Source organism: Rhopilema esculentum, chromosome 12 (assembly GCF_057945365.1).
Source record: "Rhopilema esculentum isolate cy_ngs chromosome 12, ASM5794536v1, whole genome shotgun sequence".
Lineage (NCBI taxonomy): Eukaryota > Metazoa > Cnidaria > Scyphozoa > Rhizostomeae > Rhizostomatidae > Rhopilema > Rhopilema esculentum.
In genome coordinates this window covers 1,640,330-1,668,067 of record NC_142826.1, presented here as the reverse complement: position 1 = coordinate 1,668,067, position 27,738 = coordinate 1,640,330, and the positions used below count along the sequence as shown (strand labels likewise).

Genomic DNA, 27,738 nt, shown 5'->3' with positions numbered 1-27,738 from the left:
GAAATCTTGTCTTGAATTCATGTTTGCGGTGTAATAGAATATTAACTAAAACCTTTTCTTCAGATTGTTAAAGCGGACGAAGAAATAGCCAACGAGCAGGCGCGTGCAGCTCAAGCAATTAAGGATGAATGTGACCGTGATTTGGGTGAAGCACTGCCGATCCTTGAGGCTGCTCTCTCCGCCCTTGATACGCTAACGAGCAACGTAAGTTTGTTTGTTTGTTGTCTTTTGTATGACTGATCAGAATCACCCTCTCCTTATAGTTAGAATTTAATATCTCTGGTACTAAAATATATACGGTCCAACTTTGAAATGGAAGGAGAAAGAGAAAGGTAGATGTTGTAAAGGGTTTGTCTCAACAGACCTAAAAAATTTCTTCAATAAAATGGACATAGAGTCACACATGACTTATTAAAATTTATTTTGTTTAACGAGGACTCGGTAAAATTGATTTTGGTTACTTTTATCATTTTTAGAAATGAGATCTTGGTTTGTTTCCGATCTGATAGATGACCATATTTTTAGAATTGCAACAAGTTGTGTATGTGAAATGCATATATGTGAAATAAAATGCGAAACTGACCCCCCTTTTAGTGTCAGCAATACTTTAAAGAACTACCAAAACTGTCACTAGAAAGTTGTCCTTTCCGCCTCTTGAGATGTTGCGATATGCCCCAAAAGTTAGGCACGCGTATGCCAAGATTATAAGCTATTATAATGTTTTGTAGGATATTACCATCGTGAAGACAATGAAGAGCCCTCCAACCGGTGTTAAAATGGTCATGGAGGCAATTTGCATCCTTAAGGGTGTCAAGCCTGACAAAATACCCGATCCTAGTGGTTCAGGTTTGTCGAAATTCCAATCCGATTTGTTTGAATATTTTTTCTTTTCATGTATTCAGCTCTCATGATTTTCTCATGATTCCCAAATTTGTCGACTTTTGCGGTAGGATAACTATCGCATCTTGTGATATTTGAGATGAAATTCAACTGATTTATCTATAAGTAATCAGCAGAAATTTCCAACCAAGATATATCGCCAATTGAGTACCAAAGACTCACTCGCCATTGATATTGCCAAAATTTTGTAAGTCCATTTGTTAAATCACATTCAACCTTTGGAGAAAGAGTCTATCTGCAAGAAAAGCTTGTAAACTTTCTAAGAAAAATTCGAGTTTAATTTTGTGATTCTTATGGTAATAAACTATTTATCACTTACTATTTGATTCCAATTTGTTCACCAGGTAAAAGGATAGAAGATTACTGGGGAGCTTCCAAAAGATTGCTCGGAGACATGAAGTTTCTGGAATCACTGCGATCGTATGACAAGGTACGTTATACTATCTATTTTTAGGACAAAACCGTTTGTAGGCCATATTTTGTAATAATGACCAAAAATATAAAAATTTGAATTCTACTGTCTGAATTGAAACTCTTTGTCAATTAGGCATTTCGCCCATGTTCAATTTCAGTTTTTCGTGATTTCAGATTTCACAGAAATTTTGATAATAACATAGTGATAAAACATCATATAAATACAAGATTTCTGCAATTTTCTGACTGTGGTACTGTTTTCTTTGCAGGATAACATATCTCCAAACATAATCAAAGTCATCAGGACAACGTATTCCAGCAACCCTGACTTTGTTCCAGACAAGATCAAGCAAGCATCAACTGCTGCAGAAGGCCTCTGCAAATGGGTTCTCGCAATGGATTCTTATGACAAGTAATTACCTCTTACTAATAGCCATCTATCATTATCATTCACTATCATTATAATCATCATCACCAACATCATCCTCAGTCTTCATAATCATAATCACTTGTGTGATCAATGATAAACGTGATAGAGAAATGATATAATTATGATCATTGCGTGAACACGTTCTTGTTTTCTCGTTATTTTAGAGTAGCCAAAGTCGTTGCACCTAAAAAGGAAGCCTTGAGGGCTGCTGAAGCTGAACTAGCTGTGGCAATGGAAGTGAGTTATTTTTTTATATAACCAACTATAAACCATTAGCTTAGTACTAAGTGGTTGACTGTGTATGACTTATATTGTGTCTCAAACAAAAACTGTTCTCGCATCCCGAGTAGAGCTAGTAATAAAAAATTCATATTCAGTCGTTATTAAGGATCTTTCTAGCAAAGTAGATGTAACTTTCGCTGTGTAAAAATGCTGATAAAATATATTAATTTAAGGATCACATATTAATTCTGTTTTGCACGTGCTGCTTAATATCATGCGTGCTAATTTTGAAGTTTTTTATACTTTAAATGAGATCTTGCACAACTAGATATTTTTTCTTTTTATACTGAAAGGAGGTAGCTATCCTGTTACAGGCGCTATATGCGTTTCGTTGGTATGTGAATCTGTATTGCTATGAACTTCTAGAGGTCTTTTTGACACTTGACTTGTATTTTCTTCAGAGTCTTGAAAAGAAGCGTGCTGTTTTACGTGAAGTCCAAGACAATCTCGCCAAACTGCAAGAAAAGTTTGAGGCAAATACCCGAAAGAAAGAAGATTTAGAGAAACAGGTATTTTTTATTTCGAACTTTTTTGATATTTTGATTAATCGATACTGTGTCGATTTTCTTTTTCTCATTCTCTTTCTTGATTTTAGAGATTCTTTTTTTAGAATTTTAGTACCTTTCTTTATGAAATCTTCTTTTTGACTTTTTTCTTGGACCCAAAATATTTCTTGGGACCCTTGATCCAATACCCCCCCCTGCCCCCCTTGTATAGTGAATGGGATAAGAGGTTAAGGCAATGCTCGCTGGAAATGTTACGAATTTTTATCTTTTAAATCATAGGTTGATCTATGCACTAAGAAACTAGTGCGTGCGGAGCAGCTTATTGGTGGCCTTGGAGGAGAAAAAGACCGCTGGAGCAAGATAGCAAAAGATCTAGGACTGTTGTACGACAATCTCGCAGGCGATGTCTTGGTGTCTTCAGGGGTTGTTGCATACCTCGGTGCATTTACGTCATCATATAGACAGGTCAGTGTTAGGATGTAAAGGGCTTTACATCTGTTTTTGAATTGTTCAACAGATACATACTTTGTTGTAAAGATTGATCATTATTTTAAGCGGATTGATTCTTCTGTATGTCTTGAAGCATGGAGGGCTGTTTAATGCAAATCGTTTTTTAATTGGGGTTCTAGGCTTCATTATATAAACAAAATATAGGTTCAGATCAATATTCCTTCTTTATTGAAGGAGACAAGATATTTCAATTTATGATGTACTTCTTTGTATTTTTATTCAGTTTTTCCCTGTGCTTCCCTATTGTTTATATCCTTAGTGAATCTTTAGGCACCGTTTATACAGACTAAAATTATCCAGCTGGTCACTTATCATGGAGTATTGATATAGAATAGCTCTGGTGAACGAAGAAATTCTTTTTACAGGAGCAAGCAGCGATGTGGGTGAAAGACTGCAAGAAATTTGGTGTCTTGTGCTCAGATGAAGTCTCTTTGACCAGCACACTCGGTGACCCTGTGAAAATCAGGGACTGGAACATTGCGGGATTGCCAACTGACAATTTCTCTATAGAAAACGGCATCATTGTAGGGTATGTTTTTTCTGAATCCCCTTTGTTTTGTCAGCAGAATTTCATTAAATTTCAGGTACTTTTTGAAAGTTTTAATGTAGACAGAAGGAGTTCGATTTCATCCTAGAACTCCTTCTAATTGGGCAACCTTAAAAGTTAAGTGCTTGCGTTTCGACTGGCCTATTTCAATACACAATTGGGTGAATATAGATATAGAGTTTTCGATCTATATTCTGACGTCTTATACTCCGAAGTTGTTTGTCTTTATTTAAATTTTACATATAGATTTTGTAATTACCATGTTCTTATCCCCTGTTACAGAAATTCAAATCGTTGGCCACTGATGATAGATCCACAAGGACAGGCGAACAAGTGGATCAAAAACATGGAAAAGAAGAACCTTCACGTGATCAAATTAACCGATCCTGATTACACGAGGACGCTCGAAAATTGCATCCAGTTTGGGGCACCGGTTGGTTTCTTCTAGCTATCAATACATTGCGTTTAGACCAAGCCTTGTCGCAGGGAATGGGGGCACCAGTTTTTTACCTTGAATCTTATAAGGATATTTGTTTTTTGTTACTTGCCTAGTTTTTCGAGCTTTTCTTTGTTATGATAGTTTCAAAGTTTATCATCGACTATTATTTTTGTTTTATGGTACTATGCTATACCATGCCATTAAAGATGACGTTTCACTAGGATATTTGTGTTCTGATTTTTAAGTTGCACCTTATTTCAAGCAATCAACTCTTTTTAGACTTTCGAAACTAAAAGATTATAGAACGTTTTCAAAAACATGGAAAATATTTTGTGATTAATCCTTACCCTTGTAAACTGAGCAGCATTGTTGCAGTGTACTCAAATTGCATCTTCGCTTCCATAGGTTCTTCTAGAGAATATCAACGAAGAAATAGATCCAATTCTGGAGCCTCTGCTTCTAAAACAAGTTTTCAAGCAAGGGGGGTCTATTTGCATCAGGCTTGGTGACAGCACGATTGAATATTCAAAGGACTTCAGGTTTGCGAGCACTTGACTCTCTTTTTCTTTTTTAAGTTAAAAAACGATATAATGTTTTTATAAAGCATTATAAAAACATCAAGCAGCAGTAGTTACTAGCTTTATTATTTTAACTAGGAGTGTCCTTTGGTTCTTCTCTTATGCACCGTAAATTAGCAGAATCTACAAAATGGCATTTTGAAAATGTCATTGAATTCTGAATACTTGAAAGCTAAATACTTTCGTAATTATTTTCTTCTCTTTTACTGAACAGAGGCTCTAATGACCTTCGATACACCAAAAGCCATAAGTGTGAGGGGTTTTATTATTCATTAAGATTGCGTTGTAAGATTTGCCAATGGATTTGCTGGTAGACTCTCTCAAAAGCCATTTGATAATAAAACATGCTTTTTCTTTCTCAAGCCATTTGATAACAAAATTGTTAGTTCATCAACTATGGTTCCTAACACAATGGTCCATGTAATTTATTTAGAATTATATATTTAGCTGGTAACGAAATGAGAATTAATACCAGTGATTTATTTTCTATTTTTCAGATTCTACATGACAACAAAACTACGAAATCCACATTACCCGCCTGAAACTGCTGTTAAGGTAAGAGTAACATCATTCTTTACCAAAACTTTTTGTTTCATACCCCGTCTTACATTTTTGTGCTTATCCGGCTATAATGTATTTCTAATGTCTTGGTAGACCACAAGAAATCCACATTTCGATCCACAACTGTGTATCTATATTTCCTAGCGTAGAGTTTTCGATCTATGTTCTGACTTTTTATACTCGTCAGTTTCAAGAGAGTGTCAGACGAAAAGCTTCAGTTTTTTTCAAAATTTTTGCTTTTTCAAGGCCATTTTATATTTTCGTACCACCATGAATAGATTATAAATTGTTTGTGCATCTGTGTTACTACGTCAATGCGAAAATCTTTGGTATTGCAAGATTTATGCTTGGTAAATTATTGCTATAAATTTCCCTATTTGATGCTCAAAGAACGGTAAAAAGTTGCCTGTCCGAATTCTTCAAACAAACATTTGATAAAAACGAACAGTAACTGAATGTTTGAATCGCAGGTAACACTTTTGAACTTCATGATAACCCCCGAAGGCCTAGAAGATCAGCTCCTTGGCATTGTCGTGGCACGTGAACGACCTGAACTGGAGGAAGAGAAGAATTCCCTCATCTTGCAAAGTGCAGAAAATAAGCGGCAGCTTAAAGAGATTGAGGACAAGATCTTAGAGGTTCTTTCCTCATCTGAAGGAAATATTTTAGAAGATGAAACAGCAATTCAGGTGTTGTCATCGTCTAAAACTCTGTCTAATGAGATCGCTGAAAAACAGGTACTACAAACCTTTATGAAATTTCAATTCGAGAGCACCGGCAGCTGATTATTTTAAGTACGGTGTGATTGATCATTTTACTGTCTTTGTACTTTTGTATGCAATTACTTTAACGACGACTATATTTCATCTTCTTTTTAATTCTTTTTTAACGACGAAGATGTATATGAATAAAATTCCTCTTTTGTAAACCGTAACCGCGAAACTTTGTAACATGCATAAAAAAGAAAACATTTGATATTTAAAACACGGAAGTGTACATCAACCTATATAAGCTCAATGGGTAATTGGCCACGTCTGTTTTATCAAATAACAATCTCTTTAATTCGTGTTTGATAAATTATCTGATGCTAGAACAGTAAGTTTCATAGAAATATCGAATTCTAAAATGATAGCTCAGGTCTAAAAGGTCATTTATGAAAGAGTATTTTCATAAATTAAAAAGAAAAACATTTTTGGCTTGACGAGCTCTTTGCATGTTTTCTAGAAAATAGGAAACTTTCCACGAGACTCTCGTCTTCTTGTATATCAGTTGGTATAGATACGAACGTCACTTAATCGAAAGCCGGCAGACATTATTTTTGTGACTCAAAGCGAGTGTTCTTATCTTTTCCAGGCCATTGCTGAACAAACCGAAGCAAAAATCGACGAGACTCGAATGAGATATAAACCAATTGCTATCCACTCCACCGTGCTCTTCTTCTCCATTGCTGATCTAGCGAATATTGAGCCGATGTACCAGTACTCTCTTGCCTGGTTCATTAATTTGTTTATCAGCTCGATAGACAACTCAGAAAAAGCTGACGATATTGATCAAAGGTATGCATTCATCATTCCTTCGGAGGGGTGACTTACTTAGTTTCCCAATATAAAGCAAATGGCATATCTTCCCCTTTTTGATGTGAATTAAGATACAGGTGCACAAACTAAGGTGCTCTGTTTTCATCATTATCCAAAGATTCGTGTTATCTAGATGTTTGCAAAGGCGATTGGATATCATAAAGTGTCTCGTTAGGCTCACCATTCTTGATCAACCTCTCCATGATCAACCTGGTCAACCGCTTACGAAATTCATAGTATCATTTTTCTTAATTGTATCTTAAGATTTCGTCGGTCTGGTTCAACAAATCGCCAAAAGCAAAAAAGTCTGTCATTAAGCGTATACGCAAGCTGACTAAATGGAGTTTGCCACCAGAACACAATATAGACCTACCAGAACACAAAGGGAGTGGGACCCAAAGGGCTAGATACTTTTGATCACGAACTGTTTTCACCCATAACCATCCCCTTGTATTGGTAAAAAAATCGTCCAGCGAATTCTCTTAAGTGTCCATTCCGCCCTTTATTTATGCGAACCTAAAATAGATGTGTTAACGGCAAATGACAACGAATTTAACTTGGTTGGTTCCTTGAACAGATACAATTTTTTTATCGCAGAAATATTTCAGTCTGTTCCACCAGTACTGGAACACATAAAAATGTAAAAGTCACTTTTCAATACTGAGTCATCTCGAGTATTTCGTAACTGCTCGATAATCTTAGTGCTCGATTTTTATAAAAGGTTTCTATATGTTTGCAATTTCTGCAAATTTGTTTTATTGAACTATTTTAGGATGTTGATGGCTGATATAATTTTTGGAAAAGCAGAAATTGTGTTGATAGCCTAAGCGAACATTTTTCCCAGAAATCGCAAGATTTTATGACTAATTTGTATCTCTAAATATTCTGTTTCATCTTTATCGACAGACTAAAGAACTTGAAAGACCACTGCACTTATTCTCTGTACTGCAACGTTTGCAGATCGTTATTTGAAAAAGACAAGGTAGTAATCTTCTCGCGATTACACATTTTCATTCAAAAACATGCTTGTTTGCAAAATTCTGACAGTGTTCGCATCTGCGACTGTGAAATTTTTGCAAAAAGTAGTTTGTGTAACATCTTGACTAGAAATATGTCCTCCTTCATCCTGTGATAAATATCCTTATTATCAGCTGTAATCATGTTTCTGATGTCATGCACCACGTGTTGTCGTTCGATTTAGTGGCTTTCTTCCCAGTTATGTAACGAGCATGCACTAGAAGGCCCCTTCTACGTAATTTAGTGTGAGAATGATTTGTCTATTTGATTGAGAACGCCTTAGCAGAAAATCGAGATTGTAAAACATAATTACCAAGCAAACAAAAATTTGAGCCTCGATCATAAGAAATATATTCATGTAAGTCCCCATTGATTCACATCTCCAATTAACGAAAAGCATTTGTTCCACAATTTTTCTCTCGCGCTCGATGTTTGGTATAAACTTCCTCTAAAAAAAATTCCCTTAAATAGAGAGCATCTCTGATCCCTTAGATGTCCGAAATATGAAGGTTTCATGGGAACTATTGACATTATTCTTTCTCTAGCTCAGCTTTCTACCCGAATCGTCATCTAAATGTATGCTTGATTATTGCCATAATCTAACTTTTATACTCTGAGTGGGGCCTTTAGCGGTAACAAAGGCTTGTTTGGATGTATCCCTGGTATAAAAATGTCTTGTGCAGAAGCTTGAAGCACGCTTATCATTGATTTGAAAGTCATCCTGTTCAGGTTTCACTAAGAGTTGTATGTTTATGCTTCACTGTTTGTCTTTGACTCCCTTTTAATCGTTTTATTTATTCACATTGCTAGCTGCTCTTCTCCCTGTTGCTCTGTGTCAATCTACTGAAGCATGACCATGAAGTCGAAGAACTAGAGTGGCGCTTTCTACTTACAGGAGGTGTTGGCCTTGACAATCCCCACACAAACCCTGCAAGCTGGCTACCCAAGCAATCCTGGGACGAACTCTGCCGTCTTGATGAACTGCCAAGGTCTGTCACTGTCGTATACCCTGCATGTATGCCCTGCTTTTGGTCTCGTGTAATACAGCTCGTAGTCCGCAGCTGACCAGTGGCAAAATAGAATATTTTGCTTCCGATTATTTAGATTTTACTTCAACTAGTTTTTTCAGCTCGAGCATCTTGTCTTTCTTGTTGATGCTAAAAAAAGTTTTCAACTTGCAGTCTAATTTTATCGAAACTAACTTCATTTCACCGATACAATCTTTGTTTAGATTTATTTTGATTCGATCAAGATGAAACAAAGAACAGTTAACGTTATTTTTTGGAGGCAGCTTTTGTCCTCTCATGGCCCATTTTTTCTTTTATTTTGCCTTGTTCTGCGGTTACGTATACTTTCTGAGTTGGACAGGAAACATTTTAAACTTAATTTGACTAAGGCATCAAATTTTCTAGCCCTCGACACCTCTCTTTTTCTTGTATTGTATTTTTCATATAAGATTGTCGAAAATCTAATTTTCAATCAATTTCATGAAAATTTATTTTTCCAAATAAAAAGACTGAGAATGTGTTCTAGATTTAATGGCATAAGAAAGAAATTCCCAGCTTACAAAGATGGATGGCAAAAGATTTATGACAGCAACGTGAGGAACATTTGATTTTCAACGACTCTTAGCTCTAGCATTTTCTTTTATCACTCCAATTTCCTGCTTGAAATAATCGCTTTCGGCTCTTGCCCACTGTGACGTCTCACAACAGTCAAATCAATCTGGTGTTGCTAGTCAAGCTAACTGCATGTTTTAATTCAACTTGAGTATATTGTGGCTCTCTGTAGTGCTTTCACTGTACAAAAATTGCTTGGGATTGAAGAAATCAAATGTATAATGAGAAATGCTTTTTAGGAGCCACACCACGAGGAGTTGCCGGGAGAATGGAACGAGAGGCTCGAGATGTTTCAGAAGATGCTGGTATTGCGTTGCCTCCGACCGGATAAGGTAAGATTAGTTATACCGGATTTCATTGATAGAAAATGAACCGTTCTCTAATTTGAGTACCGTTAGAGTTATGAACCGGTTTGGCATTTCGAACCACAACTTGATTTTTTTTATCAGAATTTAGTAAAATCTTCCACAAAATTTTGAAATGTGAATTCAATATCCACTCTTTTTTCTCACTTAGTCTGCTATCTTTGGTAAAAAATGTTCAGTTATTTTTTGCTGTAATCCTGTCACCGTACTCATGTTCTTTGGCTTTGTTCTCGTTCCGTAGATTGTCCCTGCTATTCAAGAGTTTGTCACAGCCAAGTTTGGGAAACATTACATCGAACCACCCCCCTTCGACCTCGCCAAATCATTCAATGACTCAAGCAGCACCGCACCAATCATCTTTGTTCTATCACCTGGATCTGATCCAATGGTTTCCCTGCTTAAATTTGCTGATGATCAGGTAAAATAACCTTTCTACCCTGGATTTTATATCAGCAATGTTTGCATGAACAAAATGAATCAAGGCAGTCGTATTTTTCACGATTAACCACATAAGGAGTCACATAAGGAAACAAAAAGTCGATGTGCCATTCAAAATTTATCGCAACCCACACAAAAAATATCACTTTGAGGTCTTATTGACTCCTTAAGGTTACTTTCACAAGGCTTCATAATCCTATTTTATGTTTGTTTTTTGGGTAGTTTATTGGTAGTTTTGTGAGGTATTGTCCCTTGGGCTTTGGTTTCAGAATCATTTGTCAAATATTTGTGGAAGTAGTGACATGCTGTTGTTGGCCGTCCTCAAAACGAATTAACTTTTTCACTTAGCAAGAGGTCTTCATTTGCAGATACCCCGTAAACATCAACCCAGATTCAGTGATGCAGTTTTGACAACAACAGAAAAAAATTCTCATAAACCCACATTTTTAATCTTATAAGATTCCTACATTATACACAATAGTTTTGGTTGATTATTTCATAGATTAATAGATAAGGCCATTTTCAATGTATCACTGTAAAATCGCTATCAAGGTAAGTCACTCTGGGTAAAGCTTTGAGAAGAGAAGCAGGAGGTGCTGATCATGGGAATTCTAACAAAGTAGAGTTTCTTTTACAGGGTTTTAGTGGATCAAAGCTCAGCTCCTTGTCACTCGGACAGGGCCAAGGACCCATTGCATTAAAGATGATAGAGAAAGGCGTTCGTGAAGGGACATGGGTCGTGTTGCAGAACTGCCATCTTGCTGTCTCTTGGATGTCGACGCTCGAAAAAATCTGCGAGGCTAGTTGATCTTACAGACTTTTTTTATTTCTTTCATTTCTAACCCCAAAACGTCATTATTTATTAAATGTCCTTTTTGTAGGTTTTCAAAGAATTATTAGCAGGCTAACTCCTGATCAGTGATGCTTAACCGCATATGCAGCTACGCACGTATACTGCATCTGTTAACATTAACGTAATTGGCTCCTTGATTTTTCTAACCATTTTGAATTTTTACATTTCAGGAACTGAACCCAGAATCTACTCATCCGGACTTTCGTCTTTGGTTGACCAGTTACCCATCTCCTCATTTTCCGGTCTCGGTCCTTCAAAACGGAGTCAAATTAACCAATGAACCACCAAAAGGCTTGCGATCCAATATTTACCGGTCATATCTCAGCGATCCTATAGCTGATCCTGACTTTTTCTCCAGCTGCAAAAAACCGGTAGGATGTAAATAGTAACTTTTTTTACTACGCCCCATTTTCCTGCTCTAAAATTTAAACGCCATTCAGTGTTTTCCTAAGTTAAGTAATTTGATACGTCAGTGTATTTTCTGTTCATAGCTAGAAGCACCATGCATGTGTTTACATTTATTTACGAAATAAATATATTGAAGTCTTTACTTTTCGTTTGTGATCAATATTCCTAGTTTGTTATGCTCATCCTCCTCCCCCGCCCTCCCCCCCTAGTGCAATTTAAGAAATTTCCGAGTAATATGTTCGGCGTTTCATTCTATCTGGCTTCTCAATCCTGAATATTTTTTTGACGTAATCAACTTGCTAGATTTTCACATTTTTGTCGCAAATTTCGGATGTTCCGTCTGACTTTCTTAGTTATTTTCTCATTCAACAGCAAGCATTCAAAAAGCTTCTCTTTGGCTTGTGTTTTTTCCATGCCTTGGTGCAAGAAAGACGAAAATTTGGGCCTTTAGGCTGGAATATCCCGTACGAGTTCAACGAAACCGATTTGCGTATCAGCGTGAGGCAGCTTCATATGTTCCTTGACCAGTATGACGTAAGTAAAGATAAGTTGATTTCGGTCCTCATTTGAAGAATTTCTGGTTTTGAAACTTAAGTCTTATGTTTTGCAAAACGATATTAAACCGGTTTGTTTTGTGGGGAAATTAAAATTACCTTGTTGGTTTTACTTTTAGTTATCACTTTTACAAATATTTCTGATATAAGATGCTTGTTAAAAGATTTCCCACCTTTCTTGTTGACCATTTTCCCCGTCTACACTGAATTTCGAAAGTTTTTCGTACTAATTGCTATATAAAAGTATTCGCACTAATTTTTTAATGCTATTTCTAAATGTCTATAAAAAGATAGTTCAAGCTATTTTCAGATTTTGACAAAAGGTTTACAGCTCAAAATTTACATCTCGAAGGCAAGCTCCATTACACCCATTCTGATTCGATTGACCCTTGCTCAGAATACCTTTTTAAAACTTTTAAACAATTGGTTGCTGTTTTCCCAACAAATTATTACTAAAAAGTTACCAGAATGATTTTATATCTCTTCGTTTCCTATTACCTGTATTTCCTGTGTTATATAAACTACAAAAACTTCAATCCTTTAAACTGACTTTTGTTTCAGGACGTCCAATACGCCGCTCTCAAATACTTGACTGGTGAGTGCAACTATGGTGGCCGCGTGACAGATGACAGGGACCGGAGAACCTTGCTGACCGTTCTTGATTCATGTTATTGCAGCGAAATTATAACCGAAGAGAAGTATCTCTTTTCTCCAAGCGGAAAATACTTTGCCCCACCTGATGGAGATGTAAGCTATTCACCTCAACAGTTATCTGCCCAGTGTTGGCGCTCTTTTTATGAACCTCCATGATCCATACTACGTTTTGTCCTTCAAATGCTTTGAGCTATTAACCTGAAAAAAATGTTGTTCCGTATTGCGTTATTCATGTCTTTGAAGCAGAGCTGTACTGCTGAGGAAAGAGCAAGAAAGAGCTCTCACAAAACAATTTGCACGAACTCGCTGCTTTTGGCAATAACAAGGGGGCCTCTTTGATTCTGTACTCATGCTTTGAAGGTTGATTGGAAATTGGATGCATTTTTTAATGGAAGATTTCCCAGTTGCAGATTTTTGCATGTTATCTTTTGCCTTCGTTCACCATGGCCGATTGCTTCATTATAAGCATGAAATTCTTTATCTATTAAAGTTTAGGTGACTGGTGTGCATCGAGAAAAGCCATGACTTCAACCAATATATTTTATAATCAATGAATAAGAGAAGAATGTAGTTTAATTATAACTCTAATTGAAAACTCAATGTTTCATTATCTTAAATATTTGACTGAATGGTCTCTCTGGTGATATACTTGAAATAACCTATTGCTTTCCAACTCAACGTTAATCTTCTGAAAATCGATGCTTTATTAATATATAAGAAATGTATTTAGCAACTTGATGACCTTTTTGATGTTTTGAAATGTTTTTTCGACAGTATGAATCGTATACAGATTACGCCAAATCACTGCCAATCATGACCCACCCTGAGGTTTTTGGCATGCATGCAAACGCAGACATAACCAAGGACCAACAAGAAACCAATTTGTTGTTTGACAGCATACTTTTAACGCAGGTAAGAAATTAGTTGTTAATGGAGCCTACTGATTATTTGTGCTATTTACGACAAGTTTATTATTATTGGTGATATTCCTTACATGGGATCAAAAGAGTGAGTTATTGGCTTTGGTTTTTAATATTGAGAGTAGCCGTTTTCAATGAATCCTTTTTCGAAATATATTTTTGAGTTAATATGAAAAGTTTTGTTTGAAAAGTTTGGGTTGCAACTGTTTTAAGTTGGGTTTTTTTCCTCTCTACCGATATCTTATTATACACTGCATGTTATTTTATAGCCATGAGTTTAGACACCACATATTTTTTCTTTTCCAAGGCTCGGTCGTCATCAAGCGGTGGAAAATCAGACGATGAAGTCTTGACTGAGGTAGCCGAAGACATTTTGCAAAAGCTTCCAGCAAATTTTGACAACGAGGCTGCTTTACGAAAGTACCCCACAACGTATACACAGGTATGTCGAACTGCGATGTTCTTATATTGTAAGAGAAATATTCTTGTTTTCAAAAACTTTTGAAAGCAAGGCTATTAAGGTCCGTCACCTGTTTTCCAAGCTCAAAACTTTTGCCCCGTCCAAACGTAAAAAACAGCTTTAGCTTTTTATGTAACTATGGAGATAATCACAAATAGTGTGGAATGCAATGTGATTAGCGGCAGATCCTCCCTAAACGAGGTTTGCTTGACATGACTACCATCAAGAACTAAGAAATTATTCCTAATCTTAATTATGACCTAGTATGTGATCACAATTTCAACGCTTCTTTTCTCAGATAATTTGTATGTTAAAAAGTTTTTGCTATGGCTGTCCGCAAATTCATCATAAGATTAGAACCACGCTTTGTTATTTCGGTAATCAGCCTATCAAGTAGTTTAAATTTTACACCATTTCTCTTATAATGAAGCAGAAATACTGCCTTCAAGAACTGAAATCATCTTTTCATACGGAAATCATTTCCTTTTGGCTTGGTTAATTTAACTTGCCCACGTGTATTCTTCTGTTTAACCTGACGTAAGTGACGGGGACATCTGAAGAGTCCTGGGATCTAGTTTTTTATATTTCTATTTGAAGATTGCTAACTTATCAGTTGATCCACGAGGTAGAGCATTTTAGGACACATAACGATCCTCCTCCACACCCATACTACCTATCTCCATACTGCAACATGTAGAATAAAGTTGGTACTGCTTCCATGCTGTCCTTTAGCTTTATTTTTTCGTCCAATACGTTGCAGCAAGTTACTCAAAATTTGTGTAAAAAGGAAGAAACGCAGGATAGGCTGTCCGCCGGATTCTGTGAATCTTGCAATGAGCAATAATAAGAAAAGGAAAAAAGCAACATGATGACGAGAATCCAATGTAGTGTGATAGAATTTTTGGTTCTTATCAACGTGTCGCAAGAATTTCCGTCCTTAACGTATTCCTTTGTAGCCCTACTGATAATAACTCAGTTTTTGCTTCAAAGCATGTAATTTTCGACTCTTGTTTGATAGAGCATGAATACGGTTTTGGTGCAAGAGATGGTGAGATTCAACAACCTTACGACAGTTGTACGAGAAAGCCTCATTAATCTCAAGAAGGCGATCAAGGTAAGCCTGCCAATGACAATTAACTTTAGTCGGCCTGCTTCATAAATTCTTTACTGCATTAGAAAGCTGTCAATTGCTTAAGCAAAGTGCCTTGATGACATTTGAGCTTCAGAACCTAGTTTAAAGCATAATTTTTTACTTCTTTCCTCTGTCATTCAAGTTCTCTGCAGATGGTAAACTTCCATTTTTATCGATAGGGTTTGGTTGTGATGTCATCTGAACTGGAGGATCTGGCACAAAGCATCCTTAATGGCAAAATACCGAATATGTGGAAGGCAAAATCATACCCGTCCTTGAAACCTCTAGGAAGCTACATTAAAGATTTGTTGGATAGACTCAAATTCCTCCAAGAGTGGTATGACACCGGACCACCTGTTGTATTCTGGGTTTCCGGATTCTTCTTCACTCAAGCCTTCTTGACCGGTATGACATTTTGAACTGTTGATTAGAGTTTGCTTATCTCTAAATAACATGTAATACTGCCCTCCACCTGACAACTTGCAATTGCTGAATCTAGGTTGCAACAATTGAACCATGCTAATTAGCATGTTTCTTCAATATGAAATATTTTCAGCACAAAAATGCCTTATCTTGATGACTAATCATATCTATATTCGAAAAAATTAACTGTTCTTGACGATTATTTTTTACACAATAGCGGTTTTTAACTGTTAGAATATCATAGATATAATAGAATATCAAAAGTAGATAAAGCAGTTTTTCAATGTTTTGTAATGTTCTTTTCTTGTTTAATATAATAAAACTTTTTCATTTTGTCAGTAATGACTTGGCAAAGTCATTGCTATTATCTTTAAGTCGTCTTTATGATCAACAATCTGCTTTATTCCAATACAGGAACGCAGCAGAATTTTGCTAGGAAGTATACAATCCCCATTGATTTACTTGGCTTCGATTTTGAGATGCTTGAAGACAAAGAATATGATAAGCCGCCTGAAGACGGTAAGTGGTGTCATATGCAGCTTGTGAAATTTATAAAAGGGAACTAAAATCCGTGAACAAATCAAATTATAACTGAATATTGTATTTGTTGCTACCTTGTTTTCGAAAGTAGTTTTTAGGACACTGGGAATCTATGCTTATCGAGCAGTGCCCTGGTCCTACTTCTCAATGATACCATACCTCGTGATTCCTATACCTGGAGTTAAAGAGAGCTGGTTACTCCGCTCAGCTCTGGAAGCTTTGTCGAACCCCAGACCCTTGAATCTGTAGTCCGAGACCCTAACCACTGGGCTAGCTAGTTAACGTAATTTAAAGTTGGTATGCAGAGGTTTGAGAACAGTTCTATTTCTTTTGAATTGGTGGACTTTTACAGTGCATTCCACGCTACCATGACTTTCAGGCTACTTTCTTCTCTCTTAGACCACCTTTTTATCAATTATTGATTTCATGCAATTAGGATACCCGCGTGGATTTTTCAAAAGTCGATGAAAAATTTAGGGTTGATTTTTCATGGTACTGTGAGACGTAAGCTGACTTTTAAAGATCGCCATTACAGAGCTAATAGCTCTAATAGTTGCAGGAAAAATTTTCTAAAACTTCTTGCTAATCCAGATTTTCACGATTTTTACAGGCGTTTACGTCAAAGGGCTTTTCATGGAAGGTGCCCGCTGGGATCGAGAACAGAAAGTCATTGGAGAGTCCCGTCCTAAAGTTCTTCATGATGAAATGCCTGTTGTATGTATTGGTTTTTTATATGTTTTTCTGTTCAATATGATTCTTTCAGGGGGTCTTGCATCGTGCAGAGGAACGAAATCTCCATAGGCAGTTCTCAGAACGTTTTGAATAACTAATAACTAGCATATTTTAAGATGAGTTGGCATAATTTAAATCATTTTTCTCGCAAAACCCGATTCGGAACAGGGAGAAATCAGGCCAGTAGTCTGTATAAAGTATACCTATAGAAATCTAAAGAAATATTTGTAATCGTGTTATAACATCTCTACAAAATGTTACATCTGATATAGCTAGGCTACCAAAGATTCCCAAAAATTATTTTCCTAGTTACAATAAGAGTGTATTTCTAATAATAGATCTGGCTGAAGCCATGCAAGAAAGGTGATGAAGTGGAGAGGCTTCATTACTCGTCCCCAGTCTACAAGACAAGCGAACGACGAGGCACGTTGTCTACGACGGGACATTCCACCAATTTCGTCATGGAAATCAAACTACCATCTTCTCTGCCTTCAGCACATTGGATCAAAAGAGGGGTGGCACTGCTTTGCCAACTCAACACTTAATTTTACGCAACAGTTTTATGGCATATTTTCTTGTATTTGGCACCAGATACGCCGGCATTTAGTAGTTTTGAAGTAACTTTTGAAGCAGCTGTATTTGTTTATCAAAAATTCAACATGTTCAAGATTGCCGTTCTAATGATTTGATAAATGAAGTTCACAGTGCAATTTTTTTTATATTATCGATATTTGTACAATACTGTTTCTGCATGCAGAATTTCGATACTAAGACAGAGCCAAATATTTGCAAAATGTTATAATTTTTATACAAGAAAATCTCAAATGTGGCGATCTTGAACTTGTTCCCATCATTGCTTGTTGCTACAGGGGAATATATTTTTGTAAATTGTCAATCGTTGATCTGCCTTTTTGACAATATTTCGATATTGCGTTGTAGAAAATCTCACATGGTTGTAAATAATTAAATCCTGACGTTGTACGTTCATGAACTATTTTCCTCATTATATGATGTGTTTTTTGCTTCGACTATCTTTCTTTGTGCATATGATAAAATGTTTTTTTTAAATAGGCTGCCTGACTAGATTAATGCCTTCGCTGATGAGTACCTTTTTAAATATCTTTCAAGGGCTTTTTAGCCAACCCTCCCTTCTGATCACATTCATTGCTTTCCGTTTTTAAAGAACTAAAGGAATGAGCAAGCTTAAAATGAGGAAACAGTGAAATAAAACTTTGGGTCATTTGTTGTTGGGTCAAAACTTTGGGTCAAGGGTAAGATAACCGTTACCATTTTGGTCTTGGAAAACCAAGAACACTTTGGAACATGCATAAGCAAGAGGTCGAAGATGTCTCGTTTTGTTGTTTTTAGATTTGTACGGGAAAGTGTTGATGTTATTTTGTGTGTGTATCTAGTCCAAGGGATCCCATGATAGATAATTCCACACTCATTCGAGTGGAATGTAAAAAGATGCCTGGTTCGTTAGGTTTTATCCCCTTGTGGGTTATCCTACTTCAAATCAATGCACAAAAGCAATCCCCTGGGCCCTTGCCACGCACAAGCGCTCACTCAAGAGACAGTGCATTCCCTTCTACCATTTCTATTCTTGAACGGTCAATGTCTAGGCCATTTTGAAACTAGGCGTGTTCAGTTGCATCTTACGCGGTAGAGAGACGGAATTTCTCAACTAAACTGCAGGTTTGTGTCACTTTGTTGGTTGAAATTACTTCTTACAATCATATTTGTCTTCTACCTTAAGGTTTAATCGTCTTGCGAAATGGTAAGCGTGTTCACCAGGAGCGGGAACAAAGTCAAACTATTCCAGATTTGTTTGAGTAAATTTTAGATACGAATTAAATATACCTCTAGATTTGAATGATATAATAAGTGTCAAGTATTTACCAAAACGCGAATGGAAAACACTTCTCACAAAATCGTGGCACAGCCGTTGCATATACATGTCATTTTACAAATATGCCAAGATCAAATTTGAAAACTTCGAACATTTTCGATTATTTATTATTGAATACAGTTCAAGTTGAGAATGGCTTTGAAAAAAGCAAACATTTAGTAAGCTAAATCTTTTGGTCTGACACTCTTCAGAGTTTAAAACGTCAGAACGTAGATCGAAAACTCTACGCTAGGAAATATATATACCCAGTTGTGGATCGAAATAGGCCAATCAGAAACACGAGCACATGACTGTAAAGGTTGACCAATCAGTGCCGCTTGCCTATTAGAATGTTACCAGTGGAGTTCTAAGGTGAAAACGAACTCCTTTTGTCTACACAATAGCGGTTTTTAGTGCTTATGTAGATAGATTCCAAAATGCTAGGTGGAACGACGATCGGGCTTTACCAATAATCCGAAACATGTCGCCATTATAGTTTTTTGCACAATCTGGGTTTTCTAGTAAAATGCTGCCCGATAGCAGAATCGCAGGTTTTAATTGTAATTTTAGATTTGCAAGACCGAGGTGGCTGTTCTCTTTGGGGACGAATTTTGTTTTAATACTAGGCGTTATGTTCTGACGTTTTAAACTCTGAAGAGTGTCAGACGAAAAGCTTTAATTTATTAAATGTTTGCTTTTTCAAAGCCACTTTCAAGTTTTGTACCACCAAAAGATTGTTTGCACAGTTCAAGTTAGTGCATTCAATTTTCCATGCTCTTTTATGCAACTCGGTGTTTTTTTTACATACCTACCTATACTTTGGATGATCTACGCTTTCTATACATGATTCGGGCCAAGAAAAATGTCCACCCAAGACATGGTTATTCCAGCCACCCCTTTAATCTAAATTGAAAAAATTCCCCATTAACTCCTTTTAATCCGTGACTCTTCTTTGAAAAACTATTCCGTAATGCTTGAAACCAGTGTTGAAGAAAAAAATTTCTTATCAAATTGGGCTTTCGCAAACCAAGAGAACACATCTACATCCATTGGCTCAATCTATATTAGGCTGAACATGTAGCCTGTGTAATGCTCCACCTGCTTTAGACAGAACTACAAAACCTACAACTAAACAACTTCCCTGTCTGAAATAAAGTCTGTTTTTCCAAACGTTTACCTTTCTACTAACAAGGAGAAATATGTTTCTGTCATCGCATTTCTTAGAAAAGAATTTAACTAGCGTTTCCAAAAATTGAGAAAGATACTAAGATGTGGTCGACAACCTTTCTGATGGATGCAGAAGTGGAAGAGGGTCTGCAGTTATCAAGTATCAAAATCAGCTTCTCCCCCTCCCTAGCTTCTGTCAGAGTTAGGATAATGACAAGTTCTACGTGAAAATTTCAGTACAGACTAGTACAGACCTATACTGACACAATTTCATGTGCAAGAACAACTTTAAAACACTATGACGCTTCCATTCGCAACTTTATTATAACCTTCTTAAAGACTCTACTCTTTTCCTTCCTCCTATAATTAAATAAATTCAGTTTTATATTAAGCAAATATGAAATTCAGAGAGGATTGCAAACAAATTATACTCGCCATCTATGCTAAAATAAACAAGAAACTGTTTGTAGAAACATGAGTCACTGAAAACGATTTCGCTTGCGGGATTTCTTTCTGGTAATTTTAAGTTTATCAACTCAAATTACCTCTAATACAATGACCAATAAGGAAGATTAAATGTATAAGAATTAGTAAATATCAAACATTAGTTAAACACAATACTATCATACTGAATATCTGAGCAGTCATTAGTAATGAATATCAAAAAACAAACCAAATTCCTTACAAGAACTAACGTCAACTTGAAAATACAGGCAAATATAAAAAAGACCAAACCAACAGAACAAATTAACATTTCCTAATATCCCATGCTTCATTGCTAGATAGGATTCAATTGATTCCCCTTCTTCAAACTTCCAACTTAGTTTTTAAATGACCTGCAGCAAGATCCTTGTGTTACTTCCCTCTATAAACTTCACCAAGTGCAAATAATAAACAAATTGTGAAAACAAACAAATGCTTATACGAATTGTGAACTTCAAATGCTAAATTTAACAGCAAGGAACAAAACTCAGGAACAAATCTATAAGACATAAAATGAAATCTTATAGAAAGATTTCCACAGAAAAAGCACCGGGTAGGGCACTAGTGACATTCATAATCAGTAGAAATAAAGGATGCCTTTATTCAAATAATCAAGGAAGAAGGGCACAATCAGCAAGTTGCATACAGCAGAAAATGTTAATAACATACAAAATGATCAAGTATAAAATGTTTAATGACATTATGCAGTAACCTTTGTTGACATGAGAGAGAGCTTTGCATTTAAGAGCAGTTCATCAGTTATTGAAAAAACCTTGTTGTTTGTAAGCAAAGAGTTGTTCAGACCAGTTTCTTTGAAAGACAGTTTCCAACCGAGAATCTGTTGCAAATAATTTCCAACAGAGAATTCATGCAAAATGTTTGTAGATTTTGATGCACAGTTTGTTTTCCCATCATCATCAGGGAAAAAAGAGAACAGTGTGACTTTCTTTGAGGATTGTCTGGTTTGTTTAGCTGTCTGGAGTGTTTTAGGGTCAGGAGGTTGCAGATCAGAGAGAGAATATGTTCTGGTTTGATCAACAGGATTTGTCAGTTCAGAGGATTTTAGAGAAAGAGAATTGTGAAATCCAAAATCACGATTTTCTCTCTGGAGACATTTTGGACAACAGCTACTTAAAGTGACATTTCCTTTTGGTTGCTGTGAATCCTGTTCGGTGTTCAAGGGACATTTGCATCTGCTCTCACTTAATATGTTGTCACCCAAATCTTGACAATGTGTTCTCTGACGAATTCTTGTTATTTCACGATCTGCAAATGGGTGCAAAACATCAGACTTCACATTAGACAAGGATGTGGTTCTTTCCAAACATCTGATCTTTGTTGCAGCACTGACACAGAAAATTGTTCCAACCAAGACACTCACAGAGAGACTATACATCACAGTGCAGCCAAGCAGAACCTAAGCAACAAAACATCAACCAATTAATATAAAAAGAGGACAGTTTGGTTATTTGGCATAATTCCCTCAGAGACCAATGCTACATCACTGACGGGCCTTTCCCGGAGATGTGGGCTATAACCCATACCCCCGTAAAATAAATTTATGAGGGCTTTTTCTGCCCATGCAGTTTTTCAAACCAATGTTCTCATTTAATTAGTTTGGCTTCCCAATATTCACCACTAAATATCAGGGTCTTAGTAAATAAAGAAAAAGAGGTCTTACGCATCTATGTGTTTATCATATGTTAACAAACTATTGTATTATCTGCTTGAACTTGCAATGGAATAGGAAATGTGTCCGCATGAAAGGAATAACATATACTGTGATTAATGCTACAAATAATTAAAGTGAGAAATGTTACACCATGCTGTCAAATAAGAAACATTCTTTGCAAGTCACGACATATAAACTAGGCATTCCCAAAAAAGCCACATTTGACCAACAAAACCTAATAAAACTTTGCTATATTCCAAAAAGGTTATGTACCTCTTTTGTCTTGTTTCAAGGAGTGGTAATACAAAATTTAAAGGTAGTAATACACAAAAAATGCCTTCTCAAGGTGAATAATATTTAAAGAATTGACAAAATAATGTATTTTTGCCTTTGTAAATACTCAGAAATAAAAAATTAACAACAGTTCTGCAAGGGCTAAATAGCCCACACCCACAGCCAAACTGACGAGGGCTTTTTATAATCTGCATTGTTTTTTCGAAGAGGCCTGATCACATAATGTGAATTTTAAATTTTGATTCCATGAACAAGCCTTCCATAGATGAACAATCAGACAATGAAAAGGCAGCTTATCTTTAAAACCAAACATATATATAGCAAATTAAAACCTAACCTGCATCAATTTGTGCATAGATAACTTGGCGGCTTGAATGAAATGAATCTGGGCCAGTATGTTTGACAAATCAGTGTAAGAAAACCATCCTCTGTGTAGACCATGTTTTAAAGCAATACTGCAAAAAACAAAATTCATCATGAAATGGTACCCTAACAATAACAATAGACATGGAGTTAACAATATACAAAACCTATCTAGCTATGTATAAATTAAATATGTGTCTATAATATCAAAGTGCAAATATTTATTTAACACAAACAGATCTAAAAAGCACCCAATGAGAAGTTAAAGAGATTAAATGAAAACAAAATATATAAATTAATATGTAAGAATTTTGTGGAAAAATTTGAAATCGAGCTTGCATGTGATAAAGCCCTAAAACCATTAATTTAAAGGTTAAACATAAAGATGACTTTAAAGATAAATATTTTAAAAATAACATAGATGATCATATGAATGTTTGAAGTCTTCCACCAACCTTGTTTCAAGACGATTACAGAACTTTAAGAACTCTTTTGGGCTGACATAAGCCTTCCATTGCTGAAGAAGAAAACAAGAGAACATAATCACTATATTGAGTGAGCAACATGATCCCCCCTGATCTAACTTATCTCAATCTAACTTAAGGCAGCAAGTGAAATATTAAATATATTATCTAAAAATCTACACATAAATATCCTTATTAAACAGTATTTTTAAAAATCTACACATAAATATCCTTTTTAAACACTATTTCATATCATCAGGATATCATTTTCCTGATGCCACTTTACAGAATTAGCAATCCTTGCACAGATATTGTGACTCTAGAACCAGATGTATTCAAACAGTTTATAACCCTGCCATGCATTACATCTTTCTGATGAAGGTCTGACTAACAAATCATCACATCAAGTCTAAACAGTTCTGTCCACCAATTTTTAAAAAAGATTCAGTCTGTGTCCCTAAGTGTCAATTCTGGATTTCAAGTGCACTTTGTTTTAATGTTCTAGGTCATGATTCAATTAACTTACCATGGCGTCCAAAAACTCTCTTTCCAACCGATTAACAGTGCTGACCCCTAAACCACCTGAAAAGAAAACAATGAAAATCAAAGTTAAAGGTAAGTGTATATATGACCAAGAAAAAATTTAGTAGCAGACAGATTCTAACGACACTTGCTTTTATCCTTACTGAAGAATATTACCTGCTTCTGCCCATTCATCGTTAAATATTTCATCATCTTCTCCTTCATCATTCAAAAATTTTGAAGCAACCACCTATAAAAAGAACTGTTTCAACTGAAATGCATCATTTTGGATCAAATAATTAAAACACCAGACACATTTGAGCTAGAAATAGATCAAATGATTACAAAAGTTACAGACTTTAGTCCTGAACAATTACAGCTGGAACTTGGATCAAGGCTCTGGCAGCTTATAGCTGATGTGGACCTAGAGATTGTGCCCCCAGATAAATATTCTAGAACTCATGCAAGGAACAAACAGCAAAACAGGGACTTATTTTTTAAAATAAATATTTTGTGAAATTTTTCTTTGATTGAATTTGAAATTAAAGAAATTAAAATAAATTAGGAACTACAACTTACAAGAGAAACAACAAAAAGGTCAGATGATGATATCTTGTTTAAATACTCTGGATTGATTTGGCGAAGTCTCTCACAGTAAAGAATACCAAGAATCATGGTACAAGGGTTTATTGCCAACCGCCTGAAATGTAAAAAATTGCCAGATTAGGTACTACATATGAGGTTATTTGTTTAAATTATCAAATGTACTGGTGTTTAAATTCTTAAATGTACTGCTGAAACATCTTAGAAAATATGAGTTATTAATAAAACTTTTATTCTTTAAAGATTCTGGTATAGTTTTTTGAAGATTTTAGTACAGATTTTGAACAAAATTTAAACTGACATCACTGATGTATGCCTGTTGTGATACACAGTTTATTTTCATTATGATAATAAATAATTGTTAAAAAAAATAAAAGTTCTATTTGATCTTTTCAAAATCAGTACATTATAACTTTTCTCCAAAAATCTTACCTTGACAAAGATCCAATATATCCAGGACTAAGCTTCCTTTTAGGAGATGGTGCAGCAGCAATATAAATTGACATTGCTAGGTCTATAAAAAGATGGAGATCTCTTAGAGCTAAAAATTCAAGGAATTTGCAAGAAACTGGATTTATCAAACATCATTGTTTTAACAATTAAACTGAAAATTTTAGCAAGATAATATGAAAAAGGCTGTTGAAAAATTTCTAGATATATTTCATTTAGCTCAATTTTCTTATGATAAATGCAGGTCTTGCCAGAAGACCAGGGGAGCAGTAAAAAGCTCTCCAAAAAAGTAAACAGCTTTGTAGAGGAATATGAATTAAACAAAGGAAAATTAATTTCAAGGTGAGCAATTTTCTTTTTAGAGGAATTTAGGAGAGCAATCTGTAGTTTCCCTCCAGCATTATGGAGAGCCTAAAGGGTAGCAAAAGCTATGGCTCTTCTCAAGCAGCCAGGCTGATAAGTGGTCAATTAGATGCTTTTAATAAACAGTTACCATGTTCACCTTTAATTAAAATTCTTGTGCTTACATACCTGATAGAGCAACTGGGGAAGCAGCAGGCATACAATCGTCTTTTCCACCATGATAAAGAGATTTCTTGAGTCTTCCTTCCAGATCCTCTGCACATCCCCATGTGAAGTAGGGGAAAGCAGGCTAGAAATTGAATATAAAAAAGGGTCAGTAATGAGCATAAAAAGGCAAATTTCTAGGAGAGCAAACATGAGCAGTGCTTCAGTGGTAAAACTTGTGAAATTTTTCACTGATTCAGATTAGTTAAATTACTTGAGTTTTCTGTTAAAAGACTTGAATAGGGTCTAAAGCTGGTTTTGACCTTAGAAGCATTTCAGCTGGTGATCCTCCAATCTTTAATACTTTTTTTGATTTCATATGGCAAGTTACCAAAGGTCAAATTTTTTTAAACTAAAAAGCTACTCTCCAATATGGTGTTAGGTAATCTGATTTTATATTTATCATCATTTAACTATGTGCAGCGGAATTTACAATTTAATACTTATAAATCTAGAATGAGAACTGAACTGAGCTGAACTGATTTTTCTAAATACACCAGATGTGAAGCTCTGTCTACATTGAAACAAACACTCTTTAACCAACCAACTATAAGTCATCTTAATTTTTAAATCCAACAAACGAAAGATCACAGAATACAAATGAGGTTTTCTATTCTTTTTTCTACTTTGTGATAAAATAGTATTTCACAAACTCATCTCAAACCAAATTAGACTTCTGGAATCTTTGATCTTAAAAGTGTTGGGGAAATGGATGCTGAACAAGGTATGTATTCACTATATTCAATAAAATATAGATGTCTTTGATCAATTTATCATATAAAATGTGTTAAGCAAGTTTAAAATAGCATCATTGACCTTATCTTGGGCGGAGTAAGATACAAATAGGCTGCATCAGCTACAGTGTTACTTGTAGAGCAAAGCAAGATATGGCTAAGCCCATAAACTGAATAATTTGAGGAACAACGAGATGAATTTTGCTCACACAATCCGCCGGCCTGCGTGTAAAACTAAAAGTCGGCCTAAAAATGGCGCGAGATGTTAAGCAAGCTCACATGGAAATCAAAAGTTGACAACGAAATTACCTCTCCAATAGTCATCTTGAACGACAGAAAGTGCTCTTCTCGTTATGCCTACTTTGCAAAAACACGTTGAGGCAGGTTTTATATATCTTCCTATAGAAACAACGCCATTATCTTGCGTCTAATTGTGCAACGCGGAAAGCACCAGTAGCGCAGGAAACGCACCCAATGCAAGAAACAGAATTCTGGGAAGGGTTTCGCTTTTGCATGGTCCTGTGTCCATAGCACCACACCATAGAGAGAGGGGACCCACTGAGGGGACCCAATATGTTTTTCGGGGAATCGTAATTTTTAGAGTTTGAAATCGGGGATAGCAAATTTTTGTGAGCTGGATTCGGGGGAAAATAACACCGGGATGCATGAATTGATGGTCGGGAATCGGGCTAGCGTGAATCCGGCTCACAAAAATCATTTATGATGATAAATCATTTTAAGTTTCGGATCAGCTGGTGAGAGCAGGGGTGTAGTAGCATGAAAAGAACAAAAACGGGGCTATTCAGAGGTGGTTTTTGATAAAATTTCAGGGGGGGGAATCAGTGTGAAATTTGCCGACTGTTTCATTGTAAATAGTGTGGCGCATAGTCATATCCTCTCCAAGCTGTATCGCATTGTCATATGACTGCCAATAATAATAGAAAATAATAATATCTTTATTTACAGTTGGTTTGGGCTATAGTTGATACACATGTAAATTATGTAAAACTAATTAATATCAACTATTCATATACGAAATTGAAAAAATCACAATATGAATCTACCTATTTACATATTTTGCAGCTACAGTTGTCTCCATTCCAGGCGTAAATGCCTTTTTAATATGAATAAATTTTCAATATTCTTTACTGTATCAGGTAAGGCGTTCCAGAGAATGCTCCCCCGGAATGCCAATGAGTTTATCCCAAATGATATCGTTTTAGTAGGCTAAAGGGCCCTAAAGTTGCAGCATACTTTTTTCGCAAATCAAAGAGGGGGGGCATAGAACAATTCCCTCTGTACGAAAATATATACCTCTGTCATTAATTTCTGTAAGTTTTTGTATTGATGGCTATTTCATTGTTCTTTGTGAGTTCATTCAAACGTGGAGTCATAATCACAAAACATGCGCGTAGTGCACGTTTATGTACTCGATCTATCTCCTTATTACATTGCTTTGCACAAGAACTCCATATGAGAGGACAGTAGTTGAGATTTGATAGCAGAAAGAAATTGTTTAGTAATTCTAGGAACATCAAATAAACACGAAAGCAAACCAACAAACTCCTTTTTAAATACCTTCTTCTTTGTATCGCATAAAAAAGGATATTTTCTAACTGCTTCGATCAAACATTCCATGTAAACCATTGTTCTGAGGCGTGAAAGTTGAATT

At 35.8% G+C, this 27,738-nt stretch overlaps 2 protein-coding genes across 2 annotated transcripts in view; one reads left to right on the top strand and one right to left on the bottom strand.

The window, feature by feature from the left end:
* The window catches only part of LOC135681388 (dynein axonemal heavy chain 7), a 60,232-nt gene extending 42,350 nt beyond the window's left edge, over positions 1-17,882 (top strand). Inside the window, exons 66-94 of the mRNA XM_065195837.2 lie at positions 64-204; positions 729-846; positions 1,245-1,330; positions 1,584-1,726; positions 1,909-1,981; positions 2,428-2,535; positions 2,812-2,997; positions 3,408-3,571; positions 3,872-4,022; positions 4,434-4,567; positions 5,104-5,161; positions 5,638-5,904; positions 6,521-6,723; positions 7,651-7,726; positions 8,572-8,750; positions 9,295-9,361; positions 9,620-9,712; positions 9,987-10,163; positions 10,821-10,982; positions 11,207-11,407; positions 11,817-11,978; positions 12,560-12,745; positions 13,427-13,564; positions 13,880-14,014; positions 15,051-15,146; positions 15,344-15,569; positions 16,002-16,106; positions 16,738-16,841; positions 17,198-17,882. Of these exons, the coding sequence (XP_065051909.2) occupies positions 64-204; positions 729-846; positions 1,245-1,330; positions 1,584-1,726; positions 1,909-1,981; positions 2,428-2,535; positions 2,812-2,997; positions 3,408-3,571; positions 3,872-4,022; positions 4,434-4,567; positions 5,104-5,161; positions 5,638-5,904; positions 6,521-6,723; positions 7,651-7,726; positions 8,572-8,750; positions 9,295-9,361; positions 9,620-9,712; positions 9,987-10,163; positions 10,821-10,982; positions 11,207-11,407; positions 11,817-11,978; positions 12,560-12,745; positions 13,427-13,564; positions 13,880-14,014; positions 15,051-15,146; positions 15,344-15,569; positions 16,002-16,106; positions 16,738-16,841; positions 17,198-17,404 (4,146 nt within the window). The 3' untranslated portion in view covers positions 17,405-17,882. The remainder of the gene's footprint in view (positions 1-63; positions 205-728; positions 847-1,244; positions 1,331-1,583; positions 1,727-1,908; positions 1,982-2,427; positions 2,536-2,811; positions 2,998-3,407; positions 3,572-3,871; positions 4,023-4,433; positions 4,568-5,103; positions 5,162-5,637; positions 5,905-6,520; positions 6,724-7,650; positions 7,727-8,571; positions 8,751-9,294; positions 9,362-9,619; positions 9,713-9,986; positions 10,164-10,820; positions 10,983-11,206; positions 11,408-11,816; positions 11,979-12,559; positions 12,746-13,426; positions 13,565-13,879; positions 14,015-15,050; positions 15,147-15,343; positions 15,570-16,001; positions 16,107-16,737; positions 16,842-17,197) is intronic.
* A 2,467-nt stretch (positions 17,883-20,349) lies between these two features.
* LOC135681393 (protein CNPPD1) lies at positions 20,350-26,552 on the bottom strand. Its single transcript, XM_065195845.2, has 9 exons — positions 26,376-26,552; positions 25,297-25,417; positions 24,748-24,829; positions 24,292-24,412; positions 23,890-23,962; positions 23,717-23,772; positions 23,182-23,243; positions 22,701-22,818; positions 20,350-21,814 (listed from the first exon to the last, which is right to left on the bottom strand). Exons 1-9 carry the CDS (start codon positions 26,388-26,390, stop codon positions 21,098-21,100), a joined length of 1,365 nt encoding a protein of 454 aa, XP_065051917.2. The 5' UTR covers positions 26,391-26,552; the 3' UTR covers positions 20,350-21,097.
* Positions 26,553-27,738: the final 1,186 nt, after the last annotated feature.

What these genes read in the sequence shown, in the direction of transcription:
- LOC135681393 (XM_065195845.2), bottom strand. An exon ending in TATATTGGATCTTTGTCAAG is followed by an intron (nt 24,413 to 24,747) that starts GTAAGATTTTTG and finishes TTTACATTTCAG; the next exon opens with GCGGTTGGCAATAAACCCTT. An exon ending in CTATGCACAAATTGATGCAG is followed by an intron (nt 21,815 to 22,700) that starts GTTAGGTTTTAA and finishes TTTGTTGCTTAG; the next exon opens with GTTCTGCTTGGCTGCACTGT.